The sequence below is a fragment of the Furipterus horrens genome, unplaced genomic scaffold, assembly GCF_987537825.1.
Source record: "Furipterus horrens unplaced genomic scaffold, mFurHor1.1.pri manual_scaffold_3, whole genome shotgun sequence".
Taxonomy (NCBI): domain Eukaryota; kingdom Metazoa; phylum Chordata; class Mammalia; order Chiroptera; family Furipteridae; genus Furipterus; species Furipterus horrens.
This window is the reverse complement of record NW_028327173.1, coordinates 157,012,000-157,024,487: the sequence shown is the minus strand read 5'-3', so window position 1 is coordinate 157,024,487 and position 12,488 is coordinate 157,012,000. Positions and strand designations below refer to the sequence as shown.

The 12,488-nt window shown below is 38.6% G+C and overlaps 1 protein-coding gene across 1 annotated transcript in view; it reads left to right on the top strand.

Moving 5' to 3' along the window:
• Positions 1-12,488, top strand: part of MYO5A (myosin VA) — a 183,129-nt gene that overhangs the window by 126,019 nt on the left and 44,622 nt on the right. The window contains exons 23-25 of the mRNA XM_090270613.1: positions 1,452-1,545; positions 4,361-4,509; positions 9,502-9,615. Coding sequence (XP_090126739.1) covers positions 1,452-1,545; positions 4,361-4,509; positions 9,502-9,615 — 357 coding nt within the window. The remainder of the gene's footprint in view (positions 1-1,451; positions 1,546-4,360; positions 4,510-9,501; positions 9,616-12,488) is intronic.

The window sequence follows — 12,488 nt, the reverse complement described above, 5'->3', positions numbered from 1 at the left end:
CTGATAGAACAATACACTAGAGCAGATTTAGATTTCTCCTTTCTTTTTTTATTATCTTCTACTTTCCACAGGATAACTAGAGGGATTATCCTAATTCTTTTGGATGGAGTGTAGTAATGGGCAAGAATGAAGAAATTTTACTGTGACAGCCAGTAAAATTTTCCAATCAGCCAGATCAAGGAGCCTAAAAGTTACTCTGAAACTGTGGTTCTTAACCAGCAGTGTGTATCAGAATTTGCTGGATAGTTTTTTAAAAGATACCTGCCCAAGCAGGCTCTGGGAGTGTGGGCTAGGCACATTTATTTTGAAAAAGCACACCCTTGACAAAGAGCAGCTTCTCTCAAAAGCACATAGAGAACTCAGGCCTTTCTGCTGAGGGTGGATGTTATAACTTTATCAGTATGGAAGGAAAAACCTGGAGCATCGCTTCCTTCTGGACTGACTTCTGCTATGGTGTGGGGTTAGCTGACTTCCCTGTTCTTCAGGACCCGTACTCACAGAGCCCTCTTCCTCTGTCTCTCAACTCCTGACGCTTCTCTTTATTATTACCTTTCACTTTAGTTTCTTCAACTTATGCTTAAGGAATTGAAATTTCGTTCATCACAAGTACACATTTTATTGCAGAGATGAACTGAGTAAATTATGAACTTGGCAAAATTATCTTTGGTTTTGATTTTTGTTTCCTGGGAATCCTTACCCAGCTAGGAACTAGAAAGTTAAGTCAATGCTTTATTTTTTTTTTAATTGTGATTAAATTTTACCATATTATCTATTTTTAAGTGTATAGTTCAGTGGCATTAAGTACATTCACCATCATAAGGTCAATGCCTAAGGTGGAATAAAAGAACTAGTTTATAGTCTTGCAAAACTCTTAAAAGGAAATGAAAGGAAAATTCTCTTTTTCAAGACAGACAAATGGCAGGGAACTTTAGAAAATATTCAGTGAATTTCCAGAACCAAAGTGCCCTTCATATCTTTCTTAGCCTCCTCAGTCTCTCTGCTTGAATCATGAGTATTCATAGCTTTGCGCTAGGCTGTTGAGGTTAGGAGGTATTTTCATTGCTTTAAGAGCAGATGATTACAAGGTGCCAGGAATTACTAAATGCTTAATGTACAAAGTAAACCAATAATGGCAAGGATCTTTGCCCTCCAGAAATTTCTGGTCTATTAGGGAAGTAAAAGTAAATCATTTATAAGGGCTATCCAGAGGCAAGTACAGAGTCCTGTAGTAGCCCAGAGAAGAGTCATCTACTTGGAGGGAGTTTCTAGGAAGGCTTTCTGGAGGGGGTAATGCTTGAGCCAAGTTTGAAAGATGACTAGACATAACTAGGCAAAGAAATGAGGCACAGAAATGTGGAAGTAAGGAGTGACCGCTGGTTATGGTCTTTATACTTAATATCCGCTTTGCTCTGTTTATTGGAGCCATCTCAGTTAATTGTTTTACTTTATAGTTGGTATCAACTCTGAAGGAAGAAAATACTTTGCTGAAGCAGGAAAAAGAGGCCCTCAATCACCTTATTGTGGAACAGGCAAAGGAGATGACAGGTAAGGCTCATGTGGACTCAAACTACTGCATGCCAGCCAACTTCAGACCAATGTTTTATAAGATACAACTTTGTTTAGAGCTTAAATATTTTTAAAAGTTGAGGCCGTCATCAGTAAATTTATAAAGTTCTAAGAGACAAGCACACTAAATATTTTGGTTGAATTAATTGGTGAACTTATAAATCTGGTTTCTCTATATACAAATGTGAACTCATGTTTAGTCAATATCATATGTAGTTAAAAAATCAATTGGTCTTCATGTGTGATTTATCATTTATGGCTTAAAGGATTCATACTGATTTAGGAAGAGTTCTTGAGCTAATATGTATATGTATGTACATATCATATCTGTATGTGTTTTTATTTATTTACTTTTTGCTAAATCAATGGATATTATTTTCCCAAGGTCAACCACTTTTTGCCACCAAACAAAAAAGCCCGCTGATTTTTTTTTTTTAATACAGAACTAACTATATGTAGACATTCATTCCATTTGCTCTGTGTGAGAAAGATTAGAATGATGATAATTTACAAGACATCCATATAGTCATGAACATGGGATAAGAAGATGCAAATCTAAACTACAGTTACTGGTGGTGGAAGTGGAAAGGAAGAGATGGATTGGAATGAGGATATATAACATGACAAGAATCAAGAGAATATTATTTTTGATGTGGTATTCAAAAAATGGAATTAAAATATTCTAAAGTTTTGATATATCAAAACAATAATGATATATTATTAGTAATGGGGAAATTGAGGGATAAAGGCACCTGTTTATGAGGAAAATAAATGAGATTAGTTGTTAGAGTGTTTTGGTTGTCAGCTGCGGCCTCCAGATAGAGATGTTCTGAAAGCAAACTGCGATGAAAGATAAGAGAGAGAAAGAAATGAGCCTTAAGGCACCCATTAAAGCTATGATGATATCGTCTCTACTTTTCCCTACTCAGTGCCCCGCCTCCCAATTAAAGGGAATAATGTAAAGGAAAGAGAAGAATATCTGGAATTAAGCCTTATAGATGGCTATATGTAAGGGGTAAAGTGAAGGGAAAAAAAGAAAAAGCCAGAAAAAAAATTTAAGAGGAGAAGGAGAAAACAAAAGTCACTGAAGACATGGAAATAAGGCTGCTAAGATGCAGATTGTGATTCAGAATGATGAGAATTCTTCTAGGAAAATATAAAATGTTATTTGAAACTGAACAATGAGAACAAAGAAACGACAATGGATTTGCCTAGGGAAAATATGTTGGTAGCTTTGAGCAGATTCTGCAAACAGGTGAGAATAAAAGACAATTTATAAAATGTCATAGAGAGGAGAGATTCATTCATTCATTCATTTATAAGTTATTAAAGCCTTATGATAGGGAAACACTATGATGGGCACCAAGGACGCAGCTGCGACAAGACTCTTGGAGCCCTTGCCCTCTGGGAGCTGACAGAAAGAAACAGTGGAGCAATAGAAGCAGGCAGGGCAGATTAAGGTTTAGCCACAGAATATGGGGATAAATGGGCCAGAGTAGTAAGAAGCTTAATATTTAATAAATGTGACTGGTTGGCTCATTGAGTGAAAACATACAGCTGAGATTTGAGGCTTTTTAAAATTCTGCTTTATCTGCATTCAGGGACTAATCCCCAATCTCCAGATGCTGTTCCAGGCAAGTGCAAGCCCCTAGCAGCGGAGAGGAGTGTTAGAGTGGAGCAGGTACATGGAAAGGCCAACGACCCCCTCCCCCCCACCACCGAAGCACACAGGAGAAGTAACACAGATGCCAAGGCAAGGGGAGCGTATCTGGTTAGACATGGGCAATAGGACAGTGGGGGTATTGAGAGTGCTGAAAATTGTTCAAGAGACCCCAGAGACTGAGGTGAGCAGAGAGACTTTGTGGAGTAGGATAGCTAGGTCTACCGAGAAGCCACCATTCCCTCAGAGACTTGAGAATATCAGACTTTTTGATGGAGTACACTCAGCTGGACAAAAGAACTTATAAATAGCCTGAAACAGAATACTATTGGAATTTTTAAAATGTGTACAGCCAAGCCCTGGCTGCTGTGGCTCAGTGGACTGACTGTCGGCCTATGAACCAAGTGTCGCTGGTTCGATTCCCAGTCAGGGCACATGACTAGGTTGCACGTCAGTCCCCCAGCTGGGGGCATGAGTGAGAGGCAACCACACAGTGATGTTTCTCTCCCTCTCTTTCTCCTTTCCCCTCTCTCTAAAAATAAGTAAACAAACAAATAAATAAAATGAAATATATTTTTTTAAAAATGTGTACAGCCATACCTTGGTACTCGTCAGCTTCAGAATTCACTGCTTGCATTTTGACAAGAAAAAAAAAGTTTCAGTACTCAACACTTGCTCAGTACTTATCCTACTTGCTAGAACTTATATGATTCACGATGCTGCCCCACAAGAGAAAATGCTTCATCCTTCCGTACTTGTTGGTTTCAGCACTCATCACGAGTTCTGGAATGAATTAACGACAAGTCCTGAGGTACCACTGTACTTTTGTTACTTGACAATGACTAGTGGAAGTTTATCAAGGATGTGCTATAACCAGTGAATTAACTAGGGGCATTTAGTCTGTAGTGCATGGAAGAACTCAGTAGATGATAGTTATTATTGTTAATAATTACTTCATAGTTTTGGTCATGGTGTTTTCTCTTCCTTATATTGACTATGAAGATACGCTTCACAGATCAGAGGGGTGCTAAAAGTGAAACCCCTTGCGGAGAAACTGGAAGTCAGTGCACATGTTTGTACTGTTGTATTTTTTGGTCCCATTGTTGATATCCTTTTCCCTCTTCTTTTTTTCAGAGACTATGGAGAAGAAGTTAGTAGAAGAAACAAAACAACTAGAACTCGATCTTAATGATGAAAGGCTGAGATATCAGAACCTTCTGAATGAATTTAGTCGCTTAGAAGAACGATATGATGACCTCAAGGAAGAGATGACTCTGATGCTGGTGGGTCAAATAATATTGCTTTTTTTTTTAAATAAAAAATTTTAAACATATACAAAAGTAGATAGAATAGTAGAATGAACTCCTATGTATTCCATGTACTAATCACCCAATTCCAAAATGGCAAACACTTTTCTACCCCTTCATCCCACCTCATCCAATGGATTTGATTGTTTTAAAGTAAATCTTGGGAATTACATAACTTTATTTATAAATACTTTGTAAAGTCAAACACTTTAAAGATTGGACTATAAGACAGTATAAAGTCAATATAGCTGGACTTTGTTTTATGTATTGAACTGTTACAGAGCGAAAGGGGGTTCTTTCACGTGGCACCTTGGTGTAAAACCCAACAACTAGTGTTCAAGAAAGCAGGTCTTTATTTACAATATTCCAACCTGGGGAGGGCAGTGAGCACTTCAGCTCAGAGCCCTGTTCTCCCATGGGCCCCAGCACTTCCCTTGCTCCTCAAAAGGCTAGAAGCCAAAAATATGTCCAGAAGTTCCCCATCTTTTATCTGTCGCCTGTCTCCTTCAGGATCTGGGGTACAATGTCATCGGCCTCCGTATAACAGTCCAGCAAAACATGTGTCATGTTGCACTGGATCATGCATGTCTCTCTCTGTGCCCTTTTCAAGCCGCATGGATCTCTCCTTCTACCTCCTTGCAAACCATGTGGTTCCCTCTACTCTGCAAACTGCGTGACTCTCCTACTTTCTCCAAAAAATGGCTGCCGCCTAATTTTTTAAATCTCTGACCATGGCCTGTGATGCAGTGGGCGGGGTAACCAGTTCTGACCATTCACAGAACCTTGCACAGGCCCTATATGCTCTTTCCTCACCATTCCAAAGTCAAAACCCCTCCTATCTCCTTGGGGCTTTGGAAGAACCAAAGCCATTTGCATAACTAAGACCCTAGCTACCAGCCATAGATATGCAAAGGCTGCTCCCTTCCTTCATCCCCCAACACAGGCTGGGGGGGGCAGATTTGGAGGGGGGGGCGCCCTGCTCTGTAACAGAATTACTTAGTGTAAAATTTGCATATAAAACAAATATATATATAATTGAGTATTTTTCTCCACTGGTTTTTATTGTACTATCAAAGACATATTTCTACAAAAAGAAAATTCAGTCTCTATTTATAATAAATTATCTATTTCAAGGACTCTTCTGCATCTGCCAATGTACTTTTTAATAGTTCTCCACACCCTCCCTGTTCTACTTAACGTGCTATCAGGAAACAAAGGTTCCCTAGCTCTCTTGTTCCCTAAAAGTATCAGCCTTTAAGGTACCCTCATGGTACAAATGGCCAGAAATGCTCTGAAACATCTTATTAAAAACAGACAATTTGATATCACTGGGGTTCAGTATTTGCTTCAAATTTTGCTTCAATCTGGATCCTTTAAAATGTCAAAGTAAGAGGTTATGTAACAAAAGAAATGAAATAAATTTACTACCTTGCTAATGACAGAACCTAGTCTCAAAGAGGTTAAAAACCTAATTTAAATTCCACAGTTGGAGTGTTATTTCGGACTTCACTACTCCATTCTGAATTTGTATGTGACAAAGAGAAATTAGAAGTAGGAGTAGGTCACCATTATCCCTGCAATGGACAAACTGGAAGCACCCTCATTAAGTCTTGTCTTCTTTGATCTCTGTGCTGCACTTGGCCCTGTGGAAACCTTTTTTCATTCACATTCTGTCATCCCTAACTTTCTCTAGAGCCCTTTTCCTCTGTCTTGTAACTTCATGTTCCCCAGAGTTCCATTCCTGAGTGTATTTTATTCTATTTAGTAGGTAACCACACCAACATTTCTGGGAATCTATACTTTAGTCATGGCTAGAGCTAAGCTTTGCGTCCCACTGGTTGTTTCAGGGACCACTAGTTACTTGGGATGTTAAGGAATAGCACTGGGAAAAGAAATGATTGAGATTAAATAAATGGGGGGATCAACCAGCTTAAACAAAGATACACAGATTTGTTTTTCTGCAACATTTTTTTGATTCTTCAGTAGTATGTGCCTTGTGAACCTCAGAAAATAAAATGAAAGAAGCTATTTATAACACTCTCTGAGCACATTCCAGAGACATATGTGTGGTTAATGGTCCTCCTTAGTCAGGCAGCCATCTCCAGAAAAGACCCTGCAGTAATTTCCATCCTCCAGCAACTTAACAGGGCTCTGCCTGCTCTGTATATTGTTCCCAGCAAGGCTGTGGAAAAAGAAAGATGTAACCAAGATCCAGGGGTAGTTTAGCTGCTTGATCTCTGGTTTCTCAGCCTATTATCCTCTCCATTGGATGTCTGTGACTCATTGTCATTCCTCTTGGGTAACAAAATGGTCAGAGGAGGGAAATGGAAAATAGCAGAGGAAGGAACCTCAGAGGTTGCTTGCTTCCCACTCAGCTCTTCATTGGGTCTCATTTCCTAGCTCCAGATGCAATTAGGATCACAGCCTTCACAGAAAATCTTTGCTGAGAATTAAAAAATGACTTTATAATTTAGGACTAATTAAAATATTAATAGCAATATCTTATTTTAATGTTTAGATAGAACTTAGCAATTAACATATGGGTACTTGGCTAATATTTCATTGACACTGTTCTGCAGGTGAGCTCTCACTGCCACAATGCTAATGAAGCATTTTGCAGTAAATAGACTCCTCAAATAGATGGTGGGACAACTTAAGGGAGGAGAATTGAAGGACTACCTCAGACAGGTTTGTTTTCCTTGGTACCAAGAAGTGTTGTGGGATTTTTCTCCAGGCACATTCAACTGTAGGGCTGAGGCAATGAAGGGCTAAGGAGCTTTAAGCCAACAATAAAAGGATAATGATGTGAGCCAAGTGTCGCTGGTTCAATTCCCAGTCAGGGCACACGACTAGGTTGCACGTCAGGTCCCCAGTTGAGGGCAAGAGTGAGAGGCAACCACACAGTGATGTTTCTCTCCCTCTCTTTCTCCTTTCCCCTCTCTCTAAAAAATAAATAAATAAACAAAACAAACAAATATATAAATAAATAAGAAAATTAAAAAAACAAAAAAGGATAATGAGATGAGGCAAACAAATCCAGGCTTGTGAAGTGTTGAAAGATAAATTAATTCCAAGTAAGGAGGGAATCCAGCATGTCAACAATCGGGCCATTAATCTTGACAAAGGGAGTAAGACAGAGTCAAGAAAAGAAGGAATTATGAGAGAAGGAGAAGAGGAGGTGCGCACACAGATCTTGAAGAACATATGATCAAGTCAAAGGTTTGTCCTTGTAAATTGAATAGCATATTGAACGTAAACTGTAAGGTCACCAAGGAAGTTAAATTACCGCAGGGTCCTGACAATTAAAGCTGCATTAGTTTCCATTAATTGAGTGCTTGTTATATCCCAGGCCCTGTGCTAAACTCTTGACTTGCACTGTCTTATTTGATTCTCACATAAACCCTATGAAGTAGATAATGCTATCCGCTTTTTCTGGATGATGAAAGTAAGGCCTGGAGAAGTTGGGTAAGGCACAGGTACGTGGCAGAGCTGGGATTCCCACCCAGCTCTCTCCTGTTTCCAACCCAGAGCACTTAACCACTGCCATGTATGCAAAAGTTACATTAAATAACAAATATACTCATATAGTATTGCTTCTATTCATACCTTAAGGTGTTTGTTGTTTAAAATTACATACATGTGGGAAAATAGGGATCTCACTCCTCTTTAATAAGCTTATTAAAAATCTTTGTACTAGTATTTATGGACACAGACAATTTGTGAAATAAACATCATCCTCTACAACTTTTGCCTTGGGCTAGGAACATTAAGTAAGAGTGCCTGTGTGTGTAAACAGAGCAAACCTGAGTGCCTTTGACTTATTTTTAGCGATTCTCTCCTGTAGTGTCCACCCAGCTGGTAGGTAGTTTCAGAGGTCCTGGTGTTCTTGGGTCTTCCCTATGCACTGGAGTACAGGTTGGGCTGGCCTGGGAGACTTTCGATTGCCCCGATGTTGGCTTCACTTTGGTTGCACAGATGGATCTGCCCAATAAGCCTGGATGTTGGAAGGAAAGAGGAAAAGAAGCTCTTTGTGGCTTCTGGCTCTTTTCCTGAAGCTAGGGAAGGAGTAAAGAAAATTGAACAGATCAGAAAGCTCCCTGAGGCCTTTCTGAAGCTCCCAGGATCAGTAACCCTGCGAGGTCTAGGCCACTGAACCTCTCCACCTCTTCTGCTGGGGGAACACTTGGAACGAGGAGCACAAACCCAGCCTTTTTATTCCTTCTTCCTTCAAATCATTCTCTAGCCCCTTTTATAGAAAGGAAGGAACTGCACTTGCTTCACTTTCCTATTCCCTATAAGCTTTCTGAATGCAGTAACATGGCTACCACATGTCATCAAAGTGTCACCTGGACTCCCTGAATTAATAACCCCAGGATCTTCAGAACATCCTTAGAGCAACTTTCTTTTCTCTCCTGCACTGCTCATCCTTCCCACTGCTGGGTGCAAAGAGTCAATTTCATGCATAAAAGTGACAGAAATTATAGGCACTTTGTGGAAACCCTCTCCTTTTTTCTTTTTAACTATGTTCAAACACAGCATAGTAAAATAACTTTGCTGTCATTAAACATATCTTAAGAACTTTTTGGTAAGGATTATTTGATTGCAACACTGAAGTCAGTGTGTGGATGCTGAGGCATCATACCTATGCTCTGCCCAGTGTGTCAGGCCACTCACCATTAAAAAAACCTAAAGGGGACCCTCCTTATAATCGCAGATGATTTTCATTTGAGTATTTGGTTTTGCCACTCTTCTTGTCATGCCCTGCTGGTGTATCTTTCTTTTTCTCTGTGGAGCTCAAAAGGTAACCCTTTTGTAAAGGTTTGGTCAGGACAACATGAAACAGCTCATTTGGCCATAAGAATAGTGTTCAGTGCGTGGACATTAAAACCAAGTTAAGGTGGATACTGTCCTAAGTATACCAGGTTTAATTTTGTTGTGTCGATTATATCTGGTTTATTTGCCTTGCAGAATGTGCCAAAGCCTGGACACAAGAGAACAGACTCCACCCACAGCAGCAATGAGTCTGAATACACCTTTAGCTCTGAAATTGCAGAAACTGAAGACATTCCATTGAGGACAGAGGTACATTTTAGACACCTAGCATGCCATTAGTAACAGAAGGTTTCCATTGCAGAGCAGACCCCATTTGACTATAAGTGTATTCTTCGTAAGTGACTTATAGGTGCTTAATTAGCTGTGTACATACATACTTATTGCATATATTCTTGTCAATAAACATTTTAACTTAATGTAATTTTGATGACCAGATTTTCCCTTTTGTAACTCCCTTTTACACCTTAACATATTCTGTGTATAAAAAAATATAGCCTATCTTGAATTTATTTCAGACTGTGGAAAATTATTTAAAAATAAGCCCTTTGCCCTTGAGTATTATAAATGCCAGTGCCCAAGAGTTTAGTAACACTGTTGCCTCTGTTTGATGACATTTTTTACCAATGTAATTTTCTCCCACAGATGTACATGAAAAAATAGCTTATAAATCTGCCTTAGTATTTTGTGTTATGTTGTATAAAACCAAAATGACATATTACTGTAACTCCAAGAGTACAGTGACTTTAAAGTTAGATTGTTCCCAAACCAATTCTCAGATCTTCTTTTCAAATATCATGTTAGTTTCAGTAATGGGTAATTCAGGCACAACTCTTCTATTTTTATATCACATTCTGAGAAAATGACCAGAAATAAGACTGCTTCTGGCACAGTAGCTGAAAAAAATGGGGTTCTCTCACTTGGGCCTCTCTCAGCAGCATGGTGAGCAGGTTCTCAGAATGCAAGAGCAAAAGATGCCAAGTCCAGAACTGACACATTATCAATTCTGCCACATTGTATGGCCAAGGCCAGCCCAGATTCAAGGCTTGGGAAATAGACTCCATCTCTTAATGGGAGGAAAGGCATCTGTGTTGGGAGAAATCCATACTGGCCATGTTTGGATACTCCCACAAAGTTAGATTTTGAAGATTTCAGAATTACAACTTCTGAGCGTCTAGTGAATGTGTTGATCTTAGTGGGAGAACTCCTCCGAGCAGTCTGAGGGAAGTGTGTTAATAAACTGTAGACTTCAGTGTAACATCACTGAGCAGTTCCTGCATGGGAGGGGGAAGCTATGGCAGCAAGAGTGTTAGCTACAAATTAATTTGTATTAAACTCAGGACAAAGAGGCCCCTTGTTCCTAGTTTTGATAGAGGGCATCAAATTTTTTTCCCTAGAGATTTTATTTATTTACTTTTAGAGCAGGGGGGAAGGAGGGAGAAAGAGGAAGAGAAATGTCAATGTTTGGTTGCCTCTCACGCACCCCCAACTTGGAACCTGGCCCACAACCCAGGCATGTGTCCTGACTGGGAATCAAACCCATGACCTTTTGGTTCACAGTCCATACCTCAATCCACTAAGCCACACCAGACAGGTCTGGCATCACATTTTTTAAACTCAAAACTCTTCTAGGCTTAACATCATTTTTACCAGTACCAGTATTTATCAGGATATTTTTAAATTATTTATTTACTTACTTTTTGCTGTTTTTTAAAATATTTTTATTGTGGTAAAACATGCACAACAATTATTTTTTTTAAAAAATCAGAGTAATTGCTGTTCTAGGCACAGTGATGTTTACTGATGAAAGTGTAAACTAGCCCAACCAATTTAACAGATTTAAAAACAAAGTTTAGATATTTATGTACTAAGATGTTGATTTTAGTATATTTCAATAGCAAAAAATTAGGAACAACATCAGTGCCTATCACTAAGGTAAATAGCTAAGCAAATTATGGTAATACATGTCAAAACAGCCATTGAAAATTATAGTTTTAAATATATTGTAAATTTAGAAAGCAATTGTAATACCATAATGCTAAGCTTTAAAACAATACAAATTTATAATGAAATATTAGTCATTCTATAAATCTATAGAAAGGAGAAAAATTGTGGATTTTCTCTGGATATGAGAGTATGCCTACATTTTTCTTCTATACACTTTTCTTGTTTCCTAAATTTTCAAAAAACTTATTTTGCTTTTATATTCAAATAAAAAAGATCTACTTAAAAAGCTGGCAATTTGAAATATAAGGTTAGCTAATCTGTTAAGAATTATACTTAGACCGTTTAGTTAAATAAATGTTACTACCTTTCGCTCTCTTTCTCTCAAACAAAAAGAGACTCTTTATCATCTCCATTAAATCTAAGGGTACAGTTCTATCCCTTCTTACCTCATTAAAAGTTCAAACTCAAAGTACACAAGGTAAAACAATTATGGCACTGTTAGAACTAACATGATGGTGGTTAGTTCTTTCCGTTTGCTTGGCTTTATTTAGTGTGTCTTTATTTATCCTAGTAGTTCTCACTGTGGTTCTGTGGTGGAGCCACATGGTCATATTTTTACAGTGCTACTAGGTTATCTTTCCATTTATTAAAGGCTATATATGTTTTCATTTTTCTGTCTGATCTCAGTATATTTATGCTGGCTCTTCACTATTTAAAAATTATGTTTCTTGATTACAAAAAAATTTAAATATAGAAATGTGCAAAGTAGAAAATTAAACTTGTTTAATACCTCCCATTCTCCAAGGTAACAGTTGATGGCCTTCTAGATTTTTGTATGCTACATACTAGCTGTGTTTAAAAGTCACATATATAAGATGGCAACATATGCAGATATGGCTCCCCTCTTCACAAAACCACATCAAAATTACAACCAAAATAGAGAGCAACCATCACTCAGAACCATCAGAAATCAGGTTGAATGGAAGTTTGACAACTACGGAATTTAAGAAACCACATCCATACAGACTGGTAGGAGGGGGGCAGACATGGAACGGGCTCATCCCTCCTTGTTCAGGAGAGATATATTGGGAGCAAGGAGTCCCAGGCCCCCCAGCCCAGGGTTTCAGTGCCAGGAAGATAAGTCTGCACAACTCCTGGCTGTAAAAACCAGAGGGGAT